Source organism: Perognathus longimembris, chromosome 12 (assembly GCF_023159225.1).
Source record: "Perognathus longimembris pacificus isolate PPM17 chromosome 12, ASM2315922v1, whole genome shotgun sequence".
Classification (NCBI taxonomy): domain Eukaryota; kingdom Metazoa; phylum Chordata; class Mammalia; order Rodentia; family Heteromyidae; genus Perognathus; species Perognathus longimembris.
Genome location: NC_063172.1, coordinates 60,014,032 through 60,041,068, shown reverse-complemented (window position 1 = coordinate 60,041,068; position 27,037 = coordinate 60,014,032). Strand labels below are relative to the sequence as shown.

At 41.1% G+C, this 27,037-nt stretch overlaps 1 protein-coding gene across 1 annotated transcript in view; it reads left to right on the top strand.

Annotated features, from left to right (window-relative positions):
• Positions 1–4,157: 4,157 nt before the first annotated feature.
• Positions 4,158–27,037, top strand: part of Tox (thymocyte selection associated high mobility group box) — a 301,386-nt gene continuing 278,506 nt past the window's right edge. Inside the window, exon 1 of the mRNA XM_048358446.1 lies at positions 4,158–4,482. Within this exon, the coding sequence (XP_048214403.1) occupies positions 4,381–4,482 (102 nt within the window). The 5' untranslated portion in view covers positions 4,158–4,380. The remainder of the gene's footprint in view (positions 4,483–27,037) is intronic.

The following is a 27,037-nucleotide window of genomic DNA, read 5'->3' as shown; positions in this document are numbered from 1 at the left end:
ATCTTCTGCTAGGACTATCCTAGACAAGTACTAATTATTCACAATGAGGGAAACTATAGAGTCTATGTTTCTTTGGGTTTAGCTCACTTCACTTAGTATGGTTTTTTGTTCCCAGTCCTTCCATTTCCTTATGAATGGAGCAATGCCATTCTCTCTGAAGAGGCATAGAATTCCATTGTGTATATGTATCACATTTTCTTCATCCACAGGGGCATTTAGGTTGGTTCCAAACCAAGTTTCAGAATGTTATATGGGAATATTTTGCATGTCTATATGCTAATAAATTTGAGAATCTGGAAGAAATGGACGAATTCCTAGCAAAATTGATATGCCCAAACTTAACCAAGAAGGTTTAAATCAACTAAACAGACCCATATCAATCAATGAAATAGAAACCACAATAAGAGATCTCCCACTCAAGAAAAGCCCATGTCCAGATAGATTTGCAGTGGAATTTTATAAGGCCTTCAAAACAGAACTCACACAAATACTCCTCAAAGTCTGCAATGAAATTGAATGTGAAAGTTTGCTACCAAACACATCCTATGATGCCAGTATAATCCTTATCCCCAAACCAGACAGGGACTCATCAAAGAAAGAGAACTTTAGATCCATTTCCTTGATGAACATCATTGCAAAACTTCTCAACAAAATTCTGGCCAACAGACTTCAACAAGTCATCAAAAAAAAAACCCCATACATTATGATCAAACTGGATTCATTCCACGGATGTAAAGCTGGTTCAACATACACAAGTCAATTAACGTAATTCACCACATCAATGGAAGCAAGGTCAAGACTCACATGATTATTTCTTCAGACTCGGAAAAAGTGTTTGATAAAATCCAACACCACTTTATGATGAAAGCTTTGGAGAAACTAGGATTCCGGGGAACATTCCTGAATATAATAAAGAAAAATAATTCTTCATGACACACATTTTCATGGCAATATAAAGATCCTAGCTCTAATGGCCCTATACGACAGTTCATGCTGGTTTACTGAAGAGACACTGGGCACATTGTTGAACTACATCTCTACAAGGTTACAGCACAAGAGGATGTCTTGGTAGTGGTTAACCTCAATGTTTCCTTTATCAAGACCAACACAACACTAGCCTGTTTAATAAAATTCTATGCTTACAGCTTGTTTAAAATGTTTCTTTTGTGCTCTTCTTCCTTTCCTTTCAAACTTGTGGCTCCAAAAATCCCTATGTTCAGGTTCTACTACAAAATGAATGGAAAGGAAATTCTTAGGAAATCAGGGACAAGTGTTTTTAAAAAGGTTAAAAGATGTCTCCACAGGTTACACAAAGTTGGAAAAGATTTCTCTAGAAGCTTACAAATTCCTTAGAGTAGGATATGTTTTGTAAAAAAAAATTTGTACTTCAAAATGACATACAACCTACAGGTTTGGTGCTTGGGATTGTCTATATCTTTATTGAATAATATAGTATAAATGGATGAACAAATAGATAAGCCAACTATTTTATTTTCTGAATTAAGATTAACTCAGTGGTGTAGTTGTTCGACTTTCTCCAATTTCTCCCCCACTATTGAATATTTGATAGGCCTTAGATAGGGCATTCTAAAGGGATCATTCTTTTGAAGTACCCTTCATGATCTAGTCTGTGCTTAAATAGTGAGATTTAAGAGTATTTGTGCTCCATCAGCTCATATCCGTACCATGCAAGGTACACATATACCACTCGGGTATATATTCCATACTCGGTGAGGAAGAAACCAGGCCATTGATTAGGAAGCACTTGGGTCCCATGCATTTGGGTTTCCATCCAGGTGGGGAAAGGTAGTTGTGATGATGTATAAGCACAGATGCACGTTTACCTCCCAGGTGCCAGATTGCTGTTGGTGCTATCATTCCACTCCAACCATGTCTTCTTTGTGAAATTCCAAGGCCACCAAGAGAAATCATATGTGAGTCCCAAGAAAGCTTTTAAAAACTGAGGATTGAGACCATATATTATGTTGTAGTAATTATCATGAGTAGACATTTACGCTTAGATAAGTTTCGTTTAAACATAAAAAGGTTTTCTTATTTATTGTGGAAGAAAGTACATGGGAACACATTTTAACATCTATGATTTAATTTTGAAAGCTAATGTTATAAACCACAAAACTTCAGGAAAATTTGATTATGAAGATCTTTATTAGGAGGGAGATCAAATGTTCTATTTCTTTTGTTTTGTGCCTTTAGGGCTTTTGAGTGTGGAGAGAGGATTAAAAAAAAATTCCTTCTTCTCACTTCCAGCTCCACAATGCTGATCCCGAGGGTAGAGAGAAAGCTGTATTTTTGCTACTTAGGAAAGTGATGAGGAAAAGGAAGAAAGAAAAAATAAGGATTGAAGAGAAATAGAATGTGAGGGGTGTAAAGGAATAACCAAAGTTCTAAGAGCGACCATGCTTAGAGGAGAGACAAAGATGTTAATGCTGTCCTTTGTCACCTTGTGGTCCTCCTCCTCTCCTCAAGGCACTGGTTGCTCTTGGGGTGGTGAATGGGCAGTGTTGGCAACCTGAGTGTAAAAGAAGGATGTAGGTTTAGCAGAACACACTCGGTGCCTTCCTTGACTCCAGAACCAATGGGAAACTAGGAAGAACTTCTGGGCGCCTCCTCAACACGATCTTGGTCTAGAAAAGGTGACTACTGACTACTTCTTAGACGTCCCAGGGGCATTTTCGTGTGTGTGTGTGTGTGTGTGTGTGTGTGTGTGTGTGAGAGAGAGAGAGAGAGAGAAAGAGAGAGAGAGAGAGAGAGAGAGAGAGAGAGAGAGAGAGAGAGAGAGAGAGAGAGAGAGAGAGAGAGAGAGAGAGAGAGAAGGAGAAAAGAGGAAAACATCTTCTGGCTAGTGAACAAGAGCTCTTATATGGTCCCAACCACCAGAAGACAAAGTTACAAATTTCCCCCCAAATAGGATCAGTGATGTCCTTCCTTATTTACTCCATTTACCAAACCGGGTAACGGGGAGATAGGCTTCAGTTCTTAAGAACACTACTGGAGGTCTAGCTCCAAAAAGTGTGCGATCCCCACATGGTTTCCCCCAGCGCGGTTGAACGCTGACAGTCCTTTTCCTGATTCACCCCTGATCCTCTCTGTGGTCCTTCCCAAGCCCCCCAGGGAGCCTCAGCCTCCTAACCCCCCCGCCCCCAATCAAGGCATATGGATGAGACACAGAATTTCCAGCAAGCTGGATGCTGAACTGAGGCACAAGCCTAGCCAAGCTCCGCGCGCACCGGCCTGGCCCAGGTCGGGGGTTCGAGCCCCAGGGGGAGCTGCCCTCTCCCGGAGAGCAGAGTGCTCGCACGCTCTGCGGGTTCCCAGGGCGAGGCTGCTTGGGAAAGTCACCTCCACAACGGGGCATGGAAGAGGGTGGCGGCGCCGTGACCGCGGACGGGACAGCCGGGGAGCCGCGCGAGGCGTGGGGAGCCCCGCGGCGGGGGCGGGGGGGGGCCGCGGGGCGGGCCCTGGGGGCGGGGCCCCCGCGCCACAGCGCCCCCTGGCTGCGCGCTCCCCGCGCCGTCCGCGGCCCGCGGGCGCCGGGGCTCCTCGGCCCCTTTGTGTGAGGCGCGCGGGCCCCGCGGAGCCTCCCCGGAGTCCCGGAGCTTTGGCTTGGGGCCGGGCCGCGCGTTTTCTCCTCCCGGTCCTCCGTTCCTCCATCTTCCAGCCCCTGGGTTCCCTGCAGCAGCCGGGTGGGCTGAGAGCACCCCGGAGTCCTGCGGTGCTCTGCGCCCCCTCTGGGTTGGGGGACACTCGCTCCCCCCCCCATCCTCACCCCCCGAGTCCAGTTCCCCTCTTGATCCCCCCCCCCGCCCCACCCCATGCACTCCCCCAGGCTTAGGCCTCCGAGGTGGCGAACATAAACTCAAAGCAGAGCAACTCTGAGTGTGCCATAAAGCGCGCAGTGCGGAGAGGCCGAGCGCGTGTGCGGGCGGCGCGGGGCGCGGGAGGCGGGGATGGGGGCCGGGCGGGCGGGCGGGGGGACAATGAGCGCATGAAGTTACCTGCCCGGCGGCCGGGAGGCGGCGGCGGCGGCGGAGCAGGCTCTGCGCGCTCGGCGCCGACGGGGGCGCGCCCAGGCTTGGGGGAGAGTTGAGCGCTTTTCCCCCCTCTTTTTTTTTTTTTCTTCTTCTTTTTTTTTTTTTTCCTCCTCTTCTTCTTAAACAAACCACAAACGGATGTGAGGGAAGGAAGGTGTTGCTTTGACTCCCCAGCCCAGACACCTCTCTCGGTTCCGTCGAAGCGTGTGTTTGTATTGAGCACTTTTTTTTTTGTTGTTTTTGTTTTGTTTTGTTTTTTTTCTTTTTTTGGAAAAAATAAAAAGAAGAAGAAAGGAAAAGCAAAGGAGTTGCTTGATGTGAGAGTGCAATGGACGTAAGGTTCTATCCGCCTCCAGCTCAGCCCGCCGCTGCGCCCGACGCTCCCTGTCTGGGACCTTCTCCCTGCCTGGACCCCTACTATTGCAACAAGGTGAACGAACGCTCGGCTTTTGTCTCCCCGGTGGTGCGCGGCTGGTTCCCGGGAGGGGGGCGGCGGCGGCGGCGGCCCGGGCGGGCGGCCGTGGGGCCGGCTCTGCGGAGCGGGGCCGGCGCGGCGAGGGCCGGTCCCGGGCGCGCTGGCCTCGCCGCTCCGGGCCGCCCGGCGTGCGCGCGGGGAGTCAATATTGTGGAACCGCTCCGGGGGTTTGCCCGGCACGGCGATTGTGCGGAAAGTGACACGATCGGCTCCGACGCTTTCCTTCCCGCGGTGTGCGACTCGCAATCCCTGCCTAGGTTTGCTGGGGGGCGTTTAAAAAAAAAAAAAGAAAGAAAAGAAAAGAAAAAGAGCACGGAATACTTTGGGGGTGTGTCTGGGGTCCCGGAACTGAGGGAGAGTCAGAGGATTCCGTGGATTTCCCAGCTCCTTCTCCTTCCCTCACTCTCCGGAGCTGTGGCATCCCGTCCTAGCCCCCAAAGTAGTTGTCCAGGGAGTTGGGGTGCAGGGTCCAGCCCCCTCCCCACCCCACCCCCCACCAGCCGCCCCCGTCTCCTACGGTGAAAATTGTTCCCCAACTCTTTTGTATTTTTCCAGCTCGGCTTGGCCCCCGACCCCCCGAGGACTGAGGTTACCACACGGGGCCCTCGGGGTCACGATTGGGGGCCCAGCTCCCACTTGGGGGAGGGGGGTTGCGCGCGGACAGGGCAAGTTCATTGGAAGCCCGGCCAACGCGCGGCGTGCCAGCCCGAATCTCCGGCGTCCAGCGCGGGGCTGAAGCCGGGCTCCCCGGTCTGGGCAGCACCCGCAGCCTGCGGAGGAGCCTGGGTGCCGGAGCCGCCCGAGAGCCGGGGCCGCCCCGGGGCAAAGCGCTCCCGCGCTGGTGCCCCGCGCAGGGGCTGGGGGGCGCCGGGCCGGCTGCTGCTGCAGACCCGGGCTCGGCCAGGGGGGAGGACGGCCAAGGTTACCTAGGGAAGGGGCTACTGTGAAGCATTCCCCACGTCCCTCTCTCTTCCCACCCCGGGGACACGGTGCGGGGATGGTTCACTCCCCCCCCCCCCCCCCCCCCCCAGAACAGCCGCTCGGCCAAGGCTCTCCGGGCCCCCGGCTTGCGGGACGAGTTCAGCGGTGGCTCTGGAAAGAAGGGTGGAGGGGCGAATGGAGTTTCCTGCTGCACGGGGCGGGCCTTGCAGACGCCCCGCTCTCTCTCTCTCTCCCTCTCTCTCTCTGGGAGTTAAACCCGCCGGGTCCCCACAGTCCCCGCAAGCACTGTGCACACGCGGAGCCCTCGCTGCATTTCCAGCCGGCAAAGTCCTTGGGGTTACCAACATGTGCCTGGAGGCCCGGCGTCGGCACACAGCTTTCCACGGGCTACCGGGGTGGCTGGCAGGCAGCATCCTCAGGCTCGAGGCTCCCTACCTGCTCCGGCCGGGAGTTGCGACTCACCACCGGGAGTCACACACACACACACACACATACACGCGCGCGCGCACGCATACACACATGCGCGCGCACACACACAGAGTTGTGAGTTAAATGAACCACAGACAAGAGAGGCTCCTCCACGCTGTGCAATGTGAAGACTTGCCCCAAAGAGCTGTGCTGGGAGCTCGTGATATTTAAATTGAAGAGTTAGGGAAAGCTTTTACTTCCCGGGAGCCCTTGGGTTAGGGGCAAGTTGAAGGGTACCTGGAGCTTAGGCCAGCGCGGAGGAGTTGGTGTGATCAAGTTTCATTATCTGCTGGTAACAGGTTTTTTTTGTTTTTGAGTCTGAAGGCTGTTTTGACTTTTAAAACCCAAGTGATATGGGTTTTCTTTTCCGAATTCTGCTTATAAAAAGAAGTTACTACTACTAGTAGTGAATAAGATAAATACAGTAGCAGTTCTGTCTTGGAGATTAAAGACCTGCTCCACAGTTGTTTCTAGATCCAAATGATCAGAACCATTTCAGCAATGAAACTGGACAAATCTTATTAAATTTATCAGTGATTTTAGGCTTCAAAAAGAAGGTAATGACTTGGATACACATTTCACTAGTCATTCTGGTGATGGTAGGGTCAGATTTAATTTAAAAGTTAAATGCTTTGGAAAATCAGGAATTACTTCAATATATTAAATCATTTTCCCATTAAGTGCTTTAAATAATTTTAGTGGGTTGTGCTGTGAATTGAATAAATTAATTTGGAAAGTCTTAAGAATTTCTTTACTAGCTCACTGAAGTTCCTTTTAAGTCACTCTGTATATAAGAAGCAAACTGTTCTTTTTAAATGCAAATTAGCCCTCCTTTCTATAGACTAGTTGCAAGTCTTTTATTTAACTTGCCCAGGGAATAATGGATTATTAAAAATGCAAAGTCATAAGAGTTGTTTTTAATAGTAGGAAAAGACCTTATGGAAATGTTTTCTCCCTGGACTAGAGACCCTTTTCTCCTTCCCATGCTTATATAGCAGTCTATCAAATATACTTGTCACGGATCTCCTGCTTATAATAAATGTACTGAGGTTTAAAGTCCCCACAAAGCCTTGGCTCTCCTGCTCCAACATGATTAGCATTGGTATAACATTGCTGTCCAGCTGACTATTTGAGTTCATTTTTGTGATTACTCAAGGGGGCTTGTAGAGATGTGGAAGAAAGGCAGAAGAAGTTTGAAAGAGATGAAGAAAGAAATTTATATCCACATGTAGTAAAAATGCAAAGATAGATGCATCAGACTTCCCAGCCGACGAGATTGCAAAATAAACTGTGTTCTCCTGCCGAGGTGCACTGGACAAGTAGTTGATTACAATCGCTTTGTCAGGGTGTTTGTTTTTAATAGAGTGATAAGATCATAAATTACTAATTATCTTTCTTGTAAACCTGTCAGTACTTTTACTATTTAAAGTTGGTGTGCTAAATCCCAGTGAAGCCAGTACCTTTCTGTGCTTTAGTGGCTTCAAACTGTAAATAGAGTTTCCCAGTGACTTTTTTTTCTTTCAGTATCAGAGGAGATTCTCATCAAAATGAGGCACTTCTTCTCGAATCTTTCTAAACTAAAATGAGATTGTTTTACTCTCTTGGTACTTTCCAGCCCTCTCACACTACAGCTTGCCAAAACACTACTTACATTTATTCAGTTAATAAACTCTGTAGGAGGCAGTTTGGGAAGCAGTGGAAGCCATGATCTATTGTAAGAGCACATTACGTTATGAACGTATCACTCTGCAGACTGGCCTTTATTTTCGCATAGCCTATGGCCAGAACAATGCAAGTGATGGTGGGTACGGCAAGCATGCGGCCAAAACTGATGGCATGATGTTCTATAAGGGTCAGCCTTTGAAAGACCAATGTAACTCAGAGACTGGCCAGAAACATGTGGGCTGGAGGGAACAGTATTCACTTTTTTGCAAATGAAAGCCCAGTTGTATTCAGACATTGAAAGATAGGTACCAGAGTGGAGTTTCATCTAATTGGACTATTTTAAGTAAGAGTCTATCCCTTAATTGAATTGAATATTACCAAAAGAAATTGGATTAAATGAGTTCACAATTAGTGTTCAGTAGTAAAATGTAGTCCTATTTTATTCTAGTTGAAGATGTCAAATCATCAGTTTAAATAAATACCTACAGAGTAATAACTGCTTTCAGTTTCTTAGTGCACTGTCATTTCTAAAGATTGTTTTCACTGATTTTTATGCTAAAACAGAACTAAGATGTGGCATTTTTTCATTTTTACAACAATGTGATGTGTTCAGTTATTGCTCAGTATCTGCCCACATAAGGAGTGGTAATACAATTATGTTATGACATGGCTAATGACAGGAATGCTGACCTCGGACAGCAGTGGGAGAGGAAATAATGGGCTTTACTGTTCCCAGTGGTTGCTTTTGTGGCACAGGTCCTGAATCTTCCTCTAGTGGATTTAGAATCAGGAAGTCCTAAACACAAACCCATGCTAATACTAGTTATATGCAAAGTGAAGACAAATGGACATCCGGAATACTGGGCTTTTGTATTACCATTAGAAAGGACAGTGTACACTCTTTCAATATGTGTACATTCTTTCCATGTAAATGTTGGGAAAAGGACTCATTTGTCATGAACTCTGCTTGAAAATGTCAAGGTAAACATTAGATATAGGATAGCTTTTGAAAAAACAGGATTCATTATAGTCTTTGCAAAATCTTGGTTGAGCTTGTTTTTCTGTATATTGTGCTATGTATTATATTCTAATGTGGCAAGCATTACATCTAAAATACCAGATCTATAAGTACGTTAAGATAGAGCCATTAGTCATATTTTGATTAAAAATGTGAGAAAGAGGAGAAAGATAGAAGGAGGGGAGAAGAAGAAGGCGAGGAGAAAGGAAAGTGTTATAGGCAATTTGTAACATCATGCTTGATTAGTTCTCCATCAAACTCTGTAAACTTCTAGAACTTTGGGAAACTCATAGTTGATGCTTTATATGTCATTTGTATAATTAAATTCCCTTGGGAATTTTATTAGCTGTCACTTTCCACAAGTTTGAAGTCTTTATATATGTTGTAAGTGAATTTATAGTCCTGAAAGAGCATACACCCAGAAATCATAGTTTGGAACGTAATATTATATAGCATACAAAAACCTCAAAGTAGCCGTCTAGACTTTGTGGGATATTTCGTTGTCACTAATTGCACTTTCAAATATCTCTACAAAGGAATTATAGTTATGAACTTTGGAGAGATTTTGTGTCATTTTTAACGTAGCATACACATCTTAGAATTCTCCTACTTATCATGTATGTTGAGTTACTGAATGTTGAGTTACTGTTGAGTTACTAAAAAGAATTTTGATATTTTGCTTGGAGAAACTAAGCTAATATTTCAATAGATAATTGAATAGTGTGGTTGGTACTTTGTTGTTTGTTTGTTTGTTAGCTGTACTGGGGTTTTTAAATCCAAGGCCTCCAAGTTGCTGGGCAGGCTCTTTACTGGTTTCAGTCTCCCTCCTTCTCTCATGATGTGATTACAAATGGATTAGAATCAGGAAAACAGTAAGATACTTGAAATTGGAAGAACTATAAAAATTCCCAAGTTTAATTGTCATTTCCTGGGTGCCACGTGTGATTTCTGATGGTTTCTTGTTTTGTGATATCAAGGCTATTTCTAGGGTTATGCCATACTGTATCTGTAATGGTCCCATTCAAGAGGAGTGGCCTGGTGGTGGGGGTCGAGTTCTTTAGCTATGGATGATTATTTACACTAATGCGGTCAACCTTTTGTCAGCAGGCCAGAAAGTGGACAAGGCCATGAAAGAAGTTTGGTCCTTCTCTGATTCGAGTCAAGAGTCAGCAGCAAGTCTATTTGGGTCCTTGGGGCTTCCTACCTCCTACCTGGAGCCTTTCCCCACTTCTTTCCCTCCTGGGACTGTACTGGTCTTGGTATTCCTCCATTTTTTCCCCTAAAACTAACCCTGAAAACTAGTCCTGAGTGACTTGTTCCCTTTCCTGTTCACCATGACCATTTTTACATGTCCATTTTTCTTCCTGTATTTTGACTCTATTTTCAGGTTAATGAATCTACCATCCACTTTTTAAAAAAAATCATGAGTTATTCTGTTGTCCAGTTCCTATTCTCAACCTGAATGAATGGCACAGTCATACAATAAAAAACTAAGATAAATTTGACATGCGGCTGAGAGGGACAAAACAACCATGGATACCCTTTGTAAGCTCTCACTCTCCTTCTTACTACCCATGGTATTTCCAACTCAGAGGTGAGCTCCTTGAAATGTATCCTTAGGAAGAATGTCTTGACTGGATGCCAGTACAGTACGAAGATGAGACTGTGGTTCTTAGTTGGCATGCAGGAGGTTAGGCAGGTTACTCTTTTAGAGATCAGAAGGGTCAGCATGCTTTTGGGCTCCCATGAGAACATGCACAAGCTAAAATGGGAAGAGTTGCCCCTGTAGAACTTCATTAAATATTCGTGTGTGTGTGTGTGTGTGTGTGTGTGTGTGTGTGTGTGTGTGTGTGTGTGTGTGCATTATTGCTGGTCCTAGGGCTTGGATCAGGGCCTGCATCCTGTCCCTTAGCTTCATCACTCAAGGCTAGCATTCTTCCATTTCTGCTTCTGGCTGGTTTTGGTGGTTCATTGGAGATAATAGTCGTAGAGACTTTGCTATCTGGGCTGGCTTTGAACTGTGATCCTCACATCTTGGCCTCTTATTACCTAGAATTACACAGGTGAGCCACTTTCTCCTGTTTGAAATCCTTACTCTTTGTATTACTCCTCCTTCCTGCATTTTGAGTTATCTGAATGTGAACCTTAAGATTTTCATGAAATTGTAAGGTAGGAAATTCTACTTTATGCCCCAATAAAAATGAAATGTGATTTTTGTGAGTGGATTAAATGGTATTTACCATTACATTAAAAAACTATTACCAGTTATTTTTTAGAATAGAACTCATATTGTATGTACCTATACACAAGAACCTAAAATTTATACTTTTAGAATGGAAGAAGACGGTGGCACATTATAATTTTTAAGTTCTGTGGCTGTGACAATCCTAGCTGTAGTTTTTGTCTGCAAGAGACTTCTAGTTGAAGCATCCAAATGCATGAAGGTTTCCATGTTTGTTTAACTGGAATGTTCACATGAACTATTTGTTTTACCATTTTTGAGGATGCCATTTTTCTTTCATTTGCTTCTACTTTGCAGTTATTGTTGTATTTTCAATGGATATTCTTTAAACAAGTATTGTACAGTCAATAGTCACTGGTCTCCCTTGGTTGGTAATGGTTTGTGTTGTTAAATGGACTGTTTACCAGGAACCAAGAATGCCAAAATGCTCTGGCTTACATCTGCTCTAACGTATTTCAGAATTTTTGTTTGAAACCCTCTAGTCCAAGTTTTATCTTGAAAAGCAATTTCTCATTAAAACAGTTGAGTTACAAATTGCTTAGAAATGTGGTTTATAATGGAAGTGACAACAGACTGTTAATTATAGCAGTTCTTCCATAATACTTTGAGACATGGAATTCACATTAACCTGAATGAGCTTTTCCTAGTTATAACGTGTTTCTCCCTACAGCATTCATTTTGAAAATGGGAACATTATATTGCTCTGTGCTTGGATGATGGGTATGGGAAAGATGGGTCCTGCCAGCGGCGGGGGGGGGGGGGGTGGGGGGGGGGGGAGCGGGGCACGGATGGGGATTCTGCTAGAAAGAAACCATGCTCTCTTATGTAGAGGTAGTGAGTGACATTTTCCTGGCTTTGTTAGTTTGATCTGTGGCAAGTTTGCCTAGCTTGATGAAAAAGTTTAAACTTCTAAAAGTGATCCTCCAATTTTCATTTTGCTTGTGAAAGCCATCTCTGATATATATATATATATATATACATATACATATATATTTACAATACCAAAGGTCATTAATGTTTTTCTTTTTGTCCATATTTCACTCATGAGTTTTTAGTATAACCATTATTTTTTGTTTTTCATTCTTCAGTTATAGTTTTGTTGTTGTTGTTTTTGTTGTTCCTTGTAGGGCTTGAACTCAGGGCCTGGGCTGTTCCTGAGCCTCTCTTTGCTCAAGGCTAGCCACTTGAACTAAAATGCCACTTCTGGTTTTTGACTGGTGAATTGGAGAGAAGAATCTCACAGGGACTTTTCTGTGTGAGCTGGCTTTGAACCATGATCCTCAGATCTCAGCCTCCTGAGTAGCTAGGCAGTTACAGCTTTCTAATGAACCTTTTGTGAAAAGACAACCTAATAATGAAAGCTACAGCTGATAAAAAGCTTTGCTAAGAAAGTATCCTTTAATTTGAATAACTGCAGGAACATGCAAGTTACTTGTGTTTGATCCATAGTAGTGATGAAATCATCTTCTTCCTAAATATGTTTTCATGAATGTCTAGGGGTTGCCACTATCAGGAGGCTTCTTACACCAGAGACGTATGTGTGTGTGTGTGTGTGAGAGAGAGAGAGAGAGAGTCTATATGTGCATATTCTCTAGTGAGCACACACTAGTATTTCTGTGTATATATATATGTGTGTGTGTGTATGTGTGTGTGCGTGTGTGTGTAATTTGGTGCAAGGTCTGTTTCAGACAATAACTGCACAGGAATTTATCCTCAATGGCAGACTCCATCAGAGTGTACAATGGCAGCAATGAAGGAAGGAGATTGTCACAACTACTTGGAATCTCCCATAACCATCTCTTTTGAAGAACTTAGGCATATTTCACAGCAAAAGAAGCCTATGAATGTGAGCTTTTTAATTGGCCATGTATAACCTTCATAACATCAGAGAAACTAGGTCTTTTGGAAGAAAACCCTAAGCTCTTCTCAAGCAAAGATTCTTTTTGTTGATGGTGTGAGATGGAAACCAAGTACCCTTATAGTGTGTTGACTTTCTACTGAAGCAGCATAAACTGAGCATTCCCTCTTGGCACCTCTCCTCTGGACAAGCCTGATTTTGCTGTGTGACTTGGTAAAGTTGTGACATTAAAACCTGCATCCACCTGTGTACCAATCTTCCATGCCTTCCATGGAGAAAATAATTTCTCTTTGTATCCATGTAGCCTTTTGCGAATGAAGGAGCTGGCAGCAGTAAATTATTTTGCAATCCTGTGATGAAAGATGCTTTAAAATTCAAAGAATGATAGGCCTTAGTAGGCTTCTGTATTGAGCCCAGTTATTCTATTTCTGCTAGCTCTGGTGGAATAAAGGTGTGCCGAAAGTTGTAGACCAGTGATTCTCTCAGGAAGGGAGAAAAAGAGACAAACTTGGGATGGTGGGGGGGGGGGGAGGAAGGGGGATCAGAGACAAATTTGGGCAAAAAGGGCTGGTGTAGGTACATCTGTAATCTGCCTCCCTTAGATCTTGATAAGCCCCAGGGGGTCCCTTTTTCCTTCTCCACATTCAAAGGCCTGCCACCTAATGAGAATGTTGAGGGACAGATGCCTGTTTTGCAATATAAGAAGGTAAGATAAAAGTTGAGAATAACTGGTAAAGAGGGAAGGGCTTTCCTGTATTCCTCTGATATGTATGGGTCAGAGATTTGGGAAAGGATGAGCAAGATTGATTAGTGAATGGACTAACTGGGTCTAAAGAAAGTGCTGTCACATTAAAGAGTATCTCTATTCTGCTTGATTTCTTTAAGTCTTTTAACTCGATGAAATGGTTAACTTAAAAATCAATGGAGTAAAATGTTGTATGCATTGGGGTCTTCATACATTCGTAAAAACAGTTCTTCCTATTGATGCCAATATTCCTCAGCTTAAAATGCCAGTAACAATTGTATAAAGAGAAATGTTAATAATCAAGAGACAGGATAACCTTTCAACGAAAAGTATATTTTATCATTTGGCAGATGCAGTCATGAACATTAATCATAGAAACCTGCAGATAGTAGAAGCTTAATATCAAAGCTAATGATTTATTTTATGTTAATGACTTTCTGCTGGGGCATAAAAGACTGTTCATAATGGACTCTCAGAGCTGTGTTCAGTTACTAAGGCTAATGGGATAATCTTTCCTTTCCCAAAATTAAGCTTTTTGAAATAAATTATGCTATTATTTTTCAAGGTAACTAAAAAATTTACTGCAAAACTAATCTTTTAAGAACTGCTTAAAGTAATAAAAAGGAAGAATTAAAAAAAAAAGAAGATCCCAAAGTAGCTTTGCTAGTTCATGAACAGTTTTTCTTAATTAGAGAAAGTTTGCAAGTGTGCTAATACCACTGAACTGGTAATGCTAGATAATTTTAAAGTCAGGCTTCTGAGACTCGGCCTTTTGAGATTCAGCTCCTGGAAGGACTTCCTACCATGAAACCAGTTTTCCTCATCCATTACCAGCCAATAATGAGCTGAATTGGTTGTAAAACATTGGCATTTTATACTGAGAAGTTTGAAAAATCATGTTTACAATTAGTTATAACCAACATTATATTTCAATAAGAGATAATTTGCCTACTAAAGTTCACATAATGTGCTAATCATGTCTAGTGGTTAATAGAGGCCTCCTACCTCTCTCCCCTGATGGCTATAAAAGGCTATTATATTCATGGCAGCAGTTCAGGTACAGCTGCTTCATGTTAATAATGCATCATTGTCCCACTAATCAACACAGCAAAGGTCACTACCCCTAAGCACCTAAACTACTTCTTCTCTTTCCAAAATATTTATTAACACCTCAACAGCGTATCTGTGTAGTTCCTTGAGCCTCCAAGTCAGTTAAAGTCACTCCAAGCTACTTGGGTGATAAATTTTTGTTACCTAAGCTAGAAAGAGATTCATATACAGTCATACAAATCTTATGCCATAAACATGTTACCATTTCCACACTCATTGGCTGAATTAGTGCCAGATTATTATAGCCATGAGCTCTTTTATTAATTAAGTAGGTTTGTACCAGAATGATATTTTTTGAATTTATATGGTATTTAAAGAGATATTTAGAAGGAAGCCAACTTTTCAATAACCGGAATCATTTCAAGCACACACAGTGACCCCGGCAATGGAAAGAGAATTTTAAAATGTAAAGAGAAATTAATCAGTGTTAGTGTACAGACCTGATACAGTCATGACATATTATTTTCTTAATTGTTCTTTTGGCATAGGAAAGCAATAATAGTAAAAGCTTCTTAAGCCATATTTTCTGCACACAAAGAACATAGTCACAAGGGATTTCCAGTTTGCTGGAAAAAATCATGCAAATCAATAAGCCAGCACTTATCTGCATTAAAATTAGGTAGACAATAATTTATAGGTACAGTGATAGTGTAGTTGTCTTCATACCCTCGGTTAGTGTTTATCTAAGATGATCCTTGTTTTTTGTGTTCCTTAGAGAAAAGCTAAAATGTTAAATGAGCAAGATCATTTTTTCCCATCTTGTGTTATTATCTTCTGGTTTGTCTTTTTTTTTTTTAACTGATTTTTAGACGCGCGCGTGCGCGTGTGTGTGTGTGTGTGTGTGTGTGTGTGTGTGTTTTCTTCATGACATGGGAACCTTAAATGTTGTGAGAGGAGAAAAAAAATGAAATTTCACTATGTTCTTCTCATCAGGAGCTCGGGTGGGAGGAGCTTCTATGTGGGCAGCACCCAGCGTACAATGGTACATTTGTCATGCTTTAAATATAGAATGCCTACACTAAAATATGTACAGGCACAGTTGTGATCTATGAAGTCCCTGGCTCCAGTGCCATTGTTTGTAGTCTCTACGGTTGTCATACATTGTTCTTTGCACATCATTCCCCTACAGCAGCATTTGACACAATTTCTAGCTTTCAGCCCTGCACCATTTTCATTGCACAATATACATGAGTTTGACAGGGTGTGTTGAGGACAACTCTGGCAAGCAATTGATATTTTGAAGTGGCAAGCGTTTCAGCAGCTGCCTGCTTGTGAAAAAGGCATGATAAGATATACTGTATTGTTAGTTGCAGGGAAAGCATTAAGGTTTAAGCTCTGTAAAAATGTACACATTATTCGTCAGTGGTGAAGCAAGTCTTTTATGTTTTTTTAGAGCTTAGCTCTCTGGCTGATGTGAACTACAATGACATTGGTCAGTAAATGAATAGGAGTACTTTGAATTTGAACTGCTGCCAATTTTGCACCCACAAAGGAACTGACAAAAGAAAGATTTTATGTGAAATGCAAAGCACACCCAATGTTTTTTGGGGGGAGGGGGAACAGGGAAGGGATGAGAGAGAGTGTATAGATAGATAGGCGAGAGAGTGTATAGATAGGAGAGAGAGAGAGAGAGAGAGAGAAAGAGAGAGAGGCAGCAGACAGAAACAGAGCAAAAGAGAGACCCCCTATCAGAGAATATTCTTTAATGCATATTTGTGAGGATACCGGATTGTTAAGATACATCTATTTTTTCATGCCTCATCAGCTCCAGCCTAAGCTGTTTGATCTAATATGCTTTAAAAACCTGTTGTATACACACAGGCTTTCAGAATATGTTCATATGGAACTGTGAGTGTTTTTCTAAATAACTTACTGTGCCCCGAAGGCCTGTTGGCAGAATATCAGAGTCACCCACTGCTGAAGTCCCCAACTCTTTCTCTATTTGGTAGTGGGAAATTGTAGTTTAATCAGTTATGGCACTTTCAGTGTGTAACGTTCATTAGCAAGGCAATTTGTCATGACTCTTAATGGTCAGGATGGATCTGGTTTCTCAGTCACAGAGCCTGATAAGTCAGAAGACAAATATTTCAATATCTGATAGTATTAACTTGTTTCAAATTTCTAATCCAAGGTTAGTTGCTCCAAACAGACACAGCAGCAGATTAACAAGCATCCTGTATTCAATTTTCCTGGGCCCTGTTTTTGTGGATTTATGGCTTTAAAGCACACTAATACGCTATTAGGAAGGGCACAGACTTTGATTAGATGTTCAACAGAAACTAAGTTATGAGCAGAGTACCTTCTGGGTTCATCTGGACAGAATTTATGTGCATAATATTTTCTATAGAGTACCATAAATTGAAAGGCTTGACGCAGTCAATATTTCTCACAGGCTACATATTCTTCTCATGATTAAAAATTCATTTTCTCATTGGTCCATAAGCTTCTGCTTGGTCACTTTTTCTTTCTTTCTTTCTTCTTTTTTTGAGTTTCGAGTTTCAGGGTTTTGGGGTTTTTTTGTAATTTAAATTCAAGTGGGGAAAAACGTTAAGAATGAATTAGAAATGGTCTGTTTTTCCCCATCAAACTGCTTTATAAGATCATGGTTCCTTTTACTAAGCAGTAAAAAAAACATAATAATAATAACATTCTTTCCTTTGAAAAGGCTAGATTTCTTGTTGTTGTTGTTTTTTTAAACACATCTATTTTCCAGGTATGACATTGCATAGCTGGCCAGACAAAATCTCTTGACAACATTTTCATTTGTAATGAAGTACCCTAAAATTCAGAGCATAATGATTTCTTAGAAACTGAACCCAATCTTGGTAAGAAATTCTGTTCTTCCTGGTAAGAAAAGCTGTTACTGTTTAAGTTCCTGTGGAGCCTTTAGTTGGTACGCTTGGTTGAATGTTGTCAAAAAGGCTTTCCTTGTGATTGACAAGCCAGCAGGAATGTGAATGGAGATTTTAATTGCGTATCATGTGTGCATATCAGAGTGAGTGAATTCATGACTCTGCTTAGCTCCCTATCTCTGCAGGTCAGCCTTACCAAAAAAAAAAAAAAAATACCCTTTTATGTGCAGGTTTTCCAAAAAGAGAAAGGTGTATACGTACTGAAGTCATTTGTTACTCATTTCTAACGTGAAACGCTCGTGTTGCCTTAGCTGAGGAATTTGAAAGTAGAACAGAAATCTATTTAGAGACTTCTTTTCTTTTGCGCTCTGCACTTAGAATATACTTGCATGATGTAAATTTTTTTTCATTACAACTTGGGAAAAGTCTGCCAGAACATATTTTTCTCATGGCACTTGCTGTAAAGAAGTGTATTTGTCTTTCTCCCAACCTCCTACCCTTTTCCCCCACCCTAGAGTACTTTGAAAAGAAACAAAATATGTACGTCAGTGGAAAAATATACTGAGGTCAGTTACCTGTCTATAATTTGTGAATCTTTACAGAAGACCTTCTGGGGGAGCAGGGGTAGTGAGAGATCGGAGAAGAAAGAATGTTTCTGACAGGTTGCATTACACAGCATTGTATCTGAATTGTTATAAAAATAGCAAGGACACAATACATATTGTAAAATGACTGTTAATAAATACATGGATGTTAATTTCTTAGAACAGTGACTCTTCAGTTAGTAGAAGGTCAAAGATTTAATTCTGCTTGGTATTGCAGAAGATGTAGCAATTGTAAGGTTCTGTTTGTTCCACTGACACAGGATGTATGACATTTCAAAGTAGAGTAAAACTTCACAAGGTAATGTTAGCTACAACAATCTTAGCTAGATGGAGACTTATTAATGGAAGCTGTGTTCAGGTGGCTGTAACCATAGTCACTCAGGATGCTGAAATCAGAGGATCTTGGCTCAAAGGCAGCTTGGGGAGGGAAAGTCTATGACATTTTGTCTCTAATTAGCCAGTAAATAGTCAGAAGGAAAGCTAAGAGAGAGTGCCCGGGCCCAGAAACTATTAATGTAAAAACAAGGTGTGTGTGTGAATATGTACTATATAACTTTTCACTTGATTGGATGTGAAAGTTTGGCCCTTGAGTAGTGATTTAGCACATAACTATGTTTCTAAGTCAGTGTGAATAGGTGAGAGAAAGATTAGTGTCAGAGTCATTTTAAATATAACCATGGTAAGGAAGAGAATGTTGAAATGATGGTAACTTTGTAGCTTTTGGATATCCCATGAGAATCTAACTTTATTCTGGAATCTAACATGTGATGGATCGCAGCCCATTTTAGACCATACCAAAATTGTGCACACACTTATGCTACCACTTTAATATTGTATGGTGTGTAAGATGGTTACTGTGTGATGACCCTACTATTCCTTCATAAATACTAAAGAAGAAAATTCTATTCTATTTAAAAAACTTTAACTTTCTGTATTATGGAGTGATATTTTTCTAATAGTCTTACAGAAGACCATTTTGTACTTTCCGGTGAGAGCTCAGGCTAGGGGAAAAACTATTTACCAAATGAAAAAAAGCATTCAGGTGAATGCTTTCCACTTTTAAAGATGATATTCTGGTAATGAACTTTATCAAGCAGAGAACGTTGCAGTAAAAGTATTAAAATAGTTCCTATTTTGGTTGCCTCACTTAGGGCTGTGGTCCTGTTTCCATTAAAACTTGTTATTTTCAGGGAGCTCCAGTGCAGTTCCCATACAAATATTTGCACAAGGGTGAAATGAGAATATTTCAGCCTAAGTAGACTTTTATTTGGAATGCACTTGTTAGGAAGCTTTGGGCTTTGGTAATAAGGCAAACGTAATACGTTTTGAGAAACTGAGGAGCATTTACTGAACATCGATTAAAGTCAAAACCTTTCTCTGAGGGTGAAGGGGGCAGGGCGAGGCGTAGGAAGCGGTGAGATCTGTCCTGGGCCTCCATGTGGCTGATCAAGGCAGGAATATAAATAATTATGACGCAGCTGCAGTGTCACTGAGTGGCAGAAGATGTGAGGTCAGAATGCTGAGGGTGTAGGAGAAATAATGAATTGAAGATGGACGAATGACTCCATGGTGCTTCCTGGAAGCTGTGGTGTATCAGTTGGCCTTCACAATTGGACAGAGAGAAAGAGGACAGTTAAATTTTTTTTAACATTTTGAATTATTCTTTTTAGATTTTCTACTCTTCACAATGAGATGAAATAACTTGAAATAAGCACAGGTGTGGTGAATGGCTAAGTTGCCAAGTACTTGGCCTACCTGTGACTCTGGCTTCTGTCCTGAGCACTAAAACTCACCACCAGCACTAACAACAACAAAGCAGAAAAATAACAGAAGAAGCAAAGCCATAGAGTTATTTGTGTTAGCAGAATATTACAGTCAGGAAAGGAGACAAAAACATACCTCTTATAGGTAGGTTATTAAACTGTGATTCAGTGTTTAAATTTGGCACTTGCTCTCTCCCAGTAGGAGCAAAGAGCAAAAATGGAAATGTGATGAGTGACAGAGTTCTGCTTCTTTGCGACACATATTAACACTAATTATTCCTGCATAGAAAGTTTTCCTCTGGTGGAAAGCTGCAGCATTTCCACTGAAGAGCTGCCAAGGGCCAGGAGTGAAGAGCTACTGGACTATGTGAGGGGGAAACTGGACTGCTGGCTTAAATTATGATGGAGAGGTGGAGGGCTGAGACATCAGTAGTGGGGAATGGGGCCTATTCTATTAGAGGAAGTTGGGGTGCAATTCAGATTGCATCTTGTCAGGCAGCTACTGTTTGTCTTTATTAAGAACATACCAAGGAGAAAGCTTCCTAGAGGGATCACTTGTTAATACAAGTGAGTAATTAATGTTATGTTTTTGCTGATTTTTTTCTTACTATATATAGATGATTACCTTGGAGAGATTTTATAGTATAGACAAAGGTAAAATTGTATCAAAATCTAACTTCTCAGGCTGGGCTGTAGTTCAGTGGTGGAACACTTGCCTACCAGCATGTGCAAGGCCTGGGGTTACATCTCTACTAAACACACACACACACACACACACACACACACACACATACACACACACACATACACATGTCTAACTTCTTAACGCCCACTATGATGTTGTTGTCTATAGGAGTATATTTTGGAATGATAAGCCTAGTTATTAGTATCAGTATTGATACTTGATAAATACTTTCCTGGTACACCTGATGTGTTAAGCTCCAACATGATCCAACTGTGGTGTAATATTCCTTGACATTATTAGGAATCACTTCCTGAACCTTCTTGCCCAAGTGATAAAATGTACACGTCATACTAAGTTTAGAGAACATAATAAGGTGTACAAACATACTCATAATTTTCGGTCAGTGCTTTTATAGGTATCCAGTTTTCTAGCACCTACTTGTCAAGTTCTTGAAGTTTTTTCCTTCGTAAATGGCCTATTGAATAGCCGGAAATTTGTACATGAAGGAACCGGAAGAGGAATAGAGACATAAAGGAATACTTCTGCCTTCTACATAGGTCCTAGAGGGCCAAGATTGCATCTTTAGAAATATGTAGACATAGGGCTAGATCTGTAGCTCAGTGGTAGAGCACTTACCTAGAATTTCTCAGATCCTGGGTTTGATCTGCAATGAGAAGGAAAATTCTACTGCGTTGGTGTGGTGTTTTCCTCCTAGGCATATTAATTTGAGAGGCATAAGAGAACATGATGGTCCTTTGACCTTATTATTAAAAATGGACCAGAGACCTTGAGGGAATTTCATTAGTTAGGTTATCTCTACCTCAGAGAATGGAATTGAAATGCTTGACTTATCCTACTTCTTTCCCTGATTTCCACTAGTTCTCTACTTTGATAGGAAATTGTGACAGAGTATATTTGATCTAAGTGTAAAATGAAAGGGACATTAGACAGGGCTCAATGATTGCTGGTGCCCTAGCAAAGCAACACCATGATTCAAAAGGAGGCATGTTGTCAGATATCCCGGGCAGTTGAAAGAGAAAAATCCCTTGGTTCTTGGCACAGGTTGATGATGCTTGGGTATGGTTGAAGATAGTCAAGGGTGCTATTCTATTGTTAGACATTGGTATAGAGCCCAGCCTAAGAACTTGGAATGTCCACATAAAGGAAGTGAGCATGAAGAAATCTAACAAGTATGGCAATGGATTGGAGGTATTTTACAGTGGAGGTATGATGTACTTGGAGCCAGTGTAGGACAGAGTGGGACTTCTGATATAAGACATAATCAGAACATAATTTTTCCCCTGTTATCCTCTCTCCATTTCATCACTGTTGGATGTAACTTGTGAGACAATTGAAAACATTTTCAAAATTCCTTAAAATTACTTTCTTAGATGCCCATTTCCTGGAGTTCTTTCTCCTGACTTGTGTCTTTTTTTTTTTTTTCCTTACCATGGGCAATATCTCTTTTTTTCTGAGTAACTGACCTAACTTCTCCATCACTAGGACAGTAGAGTCCTGTATCTTTTTGGGAAAACAGAGCTCTGGTGAGAATGGGCAGGTTGGTAGATTTCGAGTGTGTGAATGGAGGATTTGCTGGGAAATACCAATCTACTTGATGTCCATAACACACCATTAAATCCGGGTAAGTTTTGTGGTTGTTCTGAGATCCTTCAATCTGCCACTTTTAAGTTAATTCTTCAAAAACAGACATATATAAATCATGGATGTTTCCTAGTAATGATAAACATGCTTCTTTCTCTTAGAAATCCTGTAGGTAGATGAACATTTTCAACATTGCCTATACCCACATTTGTAGACACACTCATGTATCATCTAATGTTGAGCCTCTTCTGAAAAAGGTATTTTAGGCTGAGTTCATCTAGGAATGTCATAGAGTATAATTTCACACGCTGGGTGATAGAATCTTCATGTTTATGGTGTACCATTAACCAGAAAGATCCTATGTGCTGTCCATCTGTATTGGTTCTTTACTCACTTATTATTTTCTGAGTGGTTACTATATGCCAGAATTGTGCTAGAATTGTATTGTGAAGATTATAAAAACCTGTGCACTTCAGGAGTAATAATCTGAGACGTAATTTAAGTAACCCCAGTAACGGAGTGAACCAAGAAAGTAATGCACAGCTTAAATATTCCACCTAAATTGATTACCAGTGGACTATCCCTGTGTTCTTTCCTACATTTTCTGCTCCTGTTGCCCCGATGACAGAGCTGAGAGCAGAATAGCATTCCCTGCCCTTTCTCTAGTCTTCCTGAGAGAGAAACTAATAGCCTGTGGGATGTAGTAACTTGGTAACTTAAGCCAAAAGTGATTGTTTATGAAGTAGCCACAGGAATAAATTTTTAAAAATTGAAATTCTAATCTAGCAAATATTTAAGTATTTGGAAATATGAGCTAGGTATCATTCAAAGATAAACAATGGGGATTGTACTCAGCTTTCCCTTTCATGCTTTCAGGGGCTGCAATCAGTAGCTTAACCTTATTCAACATGATTTTTTATATCTGAAGCCATTCACAAGTTCCGAGTGTTTGTAGAACGGTAACATAATCACTGCTCATTTTTTTCAGGCTCATGATAATGGATTTCAAAAGGTAAACACTATTGCATGTTTTAAATTATTTTTTTCTGACAAATTCTCTGTATTCTGGGTGACAGTCATTGCAGAAAATGGCTTATGAAATAATTCTGTGGATCTCATATTATCTTACCATCTCATTCCTCACCCTAATATGGTATGGAACCAGACTGCAATTACACTTCCACAATTACTTTATTATATGGGCTGAAATATGCTCCTGAAACTCTCATTACCTTCTCCATACACCATTTGCAAAGACCTGCTGTTGCTGTCAGCAGAGCTTCCTCCGGACAATCAGCCATTCTTAGTGGATTGTGTTTAAATTCAGAACACCACAAATACAAAGCACCCCTGTCTCTTTGCTGATGAATTTTTAATGTTCAACCATTTATAATAATTCAAAGGACTTCATTATAACTCCTGCAGGATTAGGCCCATGTGTTTCATGAGGGTTGGATCTTAATTCCTGATCTTTCTCAAAAAGAAAGAAGTGAGAAACAATAATACCAATAGTTTGTGTTTATATCTGTAGCAACCTGAGAATTATGACGTCACCCCGTGTTAGAGCCTGCTTTTCTCAGAAAGAAGTTGTTCAAGATTTTCTACTCCAAATAATTTACTCAAAAGCTTTTCTAGCTTCCATAGTGGCATTTTATGGGAACATAGAATACAAATCCACTCCACGATTTTAAAGAGAAACTGGAATACCATATAATCAAATATGGAATACATTTACATTTAATAACAAAACCAAGAATATTTCTTTTACATTACAAAGAGAAATATTCTCACTCTCTCTTTCTCTCAAGCAGCCAGTTCTTGGGGTCTTTGAGAGTCTTCCAGCATGAAGTTTGGTTGACTTTGAAAGCCATATGGCACAGTCTGGTATTCTAACTTAATGAATCTTTTCTTCACTTTATTTTACTCCCAAACTGTACTTATATTAGAACAACTACATATTAGGGAGTCCCATATAACGTTATGACATTTAAAATGTAAATAATAGGAGATATTTAAAACATAATCACCTTATGTGTTTCCTTCTGTCAAATGCCAACAGAGAGTTCCCCCTTCCCCTTTGAAAAATTAGAGCTATTGGAGCCAAATGCTAATATTCTAACATGTGGTTACCTATAAGTCCATAATGTCAAATTTCCAGAAACATATAGATAACTGGTTACAAACCTCAGGTTTATTTCCCAGAGTGCTTACATGTACAAACATAGTTCTGAAAACAACATAATTATTAATTTATTTGGTATCAAAACATTTGCTGCTATTCTCCAGGTAACGTCTTATGTTTCTGATTAGTGATGACAATGAAATGAATTCATTAACTGTCCTATTTGTAGCTGTGGGCGTAGAAAGATGAAGATGGAGGAGAGATCCCTGGACCTATGTGGTAATTAAAGAGCTGAGCAAGATGAAGGGCGAGTTACTCAACTCTCATCTTTCTTTTCTCTCAGATGAAGTGAGCGATACTCTCTAAGATACTTGTAGAATAAGAAGTAGGGTATCCATTGCTTTGTTTCAATACTAGTCTCCCCTTATGAGAAGAGTCTGTGGCTCACTACAGACACCAAATTTAGAAACCTAACGCTGTTGTCATTTATCATATACCACAAGAAGAAACATTCTTGCATCCATTTTAAGGATAATGATGGACAAGCATATTCAAGTGAATTTCCAAGCAACTAAACTCAGAAGCTGCAGAAGTCCTTTTCACCAATTCCTGAAAGAGGCCTTCACTTTATTTGGCTTGAGTGGAACCATTTGTGACTAAGGAGAAACTTGAGTTCACTAAAGTAGCAAATAATAAAACATTTAAAGTCTCATTGTGCTAGGGGGCAGGTCATAGATCGTAAGTTGGAAATGGAGTTTGGGAATCAGAAAGAGGATGTGAACAGAGGCAGATGACCAGTCTATGGAGGCTGGGGGAAGATCCAGGGATTCAGCAAGATAAGCAGACAAACTCAGTCATCTCAATTAAAATAGGTTGCTATCCCACTTGCAGATTTATTATCATCATTATTAGGATTCTTATGTAGCCATAACAAATCCTAGCATTTCTGAGTCAGGTAACTTGAAAAGGACCATTTTCAGTAGAGAGTGGACAGGATCTCTTCATGGGTCTACATTCTGTCAGCCTGCCCTATCACATGCAGACATAATACCAGCTAGATCTGAGGAGGCAGAATTCCTCACATAACAAGTTTCTTATTTGAAAAAAAAAAGAAAACAGAAAAGTTCCCATTGGAAAATTAAAGATGAAGAGAGAATATCATGACAGAGAAAATGTGTGTGTGTGTGTGTGTGTGTGTGTGTGTGTGTGTGTGTGTGTATGAGGTGTGGGACTTGAACTTGGCACTCTCTGATTTTGTTTTGCTCAAGGCCTCTACCCCAGAGCCACAGGTCTACTCTGGCTTTTTTAGTAGTTTAGTGGAGATTAAGAATCTCACAGACTTTCTGCCAGGGCTGGCTCTGAACCATGATGCTTGATCTCAGTCTGATGAGTAGCTAGGATTATAGGCGTGAGCTCTAGGTTTTCAGTCATTTGTTCTGAACCTTTTGGATTGTGTGTTCATGTGAATCTTAGACTTTCTGACATGGCACTTAAAGTTTAATAGTTGTACACCTTAGAAACAAAGTTTCAAAACTCGGGACAATTGAGTCTTCCATAGCTGTCCTAAGGTTGGGGCTCTTTCTCTCTGCTGTTGAGTCTGGTGTCCCTGCTCTCCCCCATATTGTGATGCAATGTGTTCAGGTAGTCTAAACCATCCTTTTTCTTTGACTTCAAATCCTTATGACCCTTATATCTTTTACCTTACCTCAACAAGATCACAATTGGGCTGGCTGTTTCATGTGAATTATCCTCTCAGTATTCTCCTAACCAGATAATGCTATATGCAATTTATCTCTGTTAAGGCAATGACAAATGATAACCTTTGATAAAAATTTAGAGCCCTACTATGAAGGATTGGAAAGCAACAGTATACTTTGGCAAACTAGCTTGACAACCATTCACTGAAGGAAGACTAAAGAAAACCTTTATGGTTATGACACCTGTAAGCAATACTCACACTGTATATTCATACACCATAATGTTTACATATTTGAAACCTTTTAATTAATTAATTTCAAATTCTACAGGAAAACTGTGGAGATTTCTTTACTAGCTTCTACAAAGTATTCAGTCAAGGCCATCACAGAAATAAGTCCCTTGGGAACTTTTTTTTTTTTGGCCAGTCCTGGGCCCTGAACTCAGGGCCTGAGCACTGTCCCTGGCTTCTTTTTGCCCTAGGCTAGCACTCTGCCACTTGAGCCACAATGCCACTTCTGGCCGTTTTCTATGTATGTGGTGCTGAGGAATCGAACCCAGGACTTCATGTATACAAGCACTCTTGCCACTAGGCCATATTCCCAGCCCCCCCTTCTGAACTTTTGAGTTATTTGAGATAGATGAATTTTTTTTCCATCAGGTCTGTTATAGAACATGCCACAAATGCCTCTTTGGCATAAGAGGACACCTTGGATTAGTTTCTTTACTTCTCTGTGCCTCAGTTTCCCATTTTATTTTTTAGGGTTTACAGAGAAGATTAAGTGATAATTATGTAAAGAGCTTCTCCAGTTGCATGGCACCAAAATGTTCAGTAAATATGAATTGCTGCTGTTGCTATGGAAAACTCACCCTGGTTGCATAAATTGTGCTAGAGGAAGTGATGCTATCCATAAACTTCAACTTTTCTGAAAAAACTAAACAAAACAGCAGTCCCTTCAGACTGTAAGAACCTGCTAGCGTGGTTGATAAGATCACACCATTGCAGTCATAGTCTATGGACTTTATCACCTTCTTAGAATTGTTAGAACCCACCCAGACATATTGTACTTCAGGGACATCTGGTGTGAAGGGACTAGCAAGCTTCTTGATCCAGTGTTCTCTACATGTAGCCATGGAA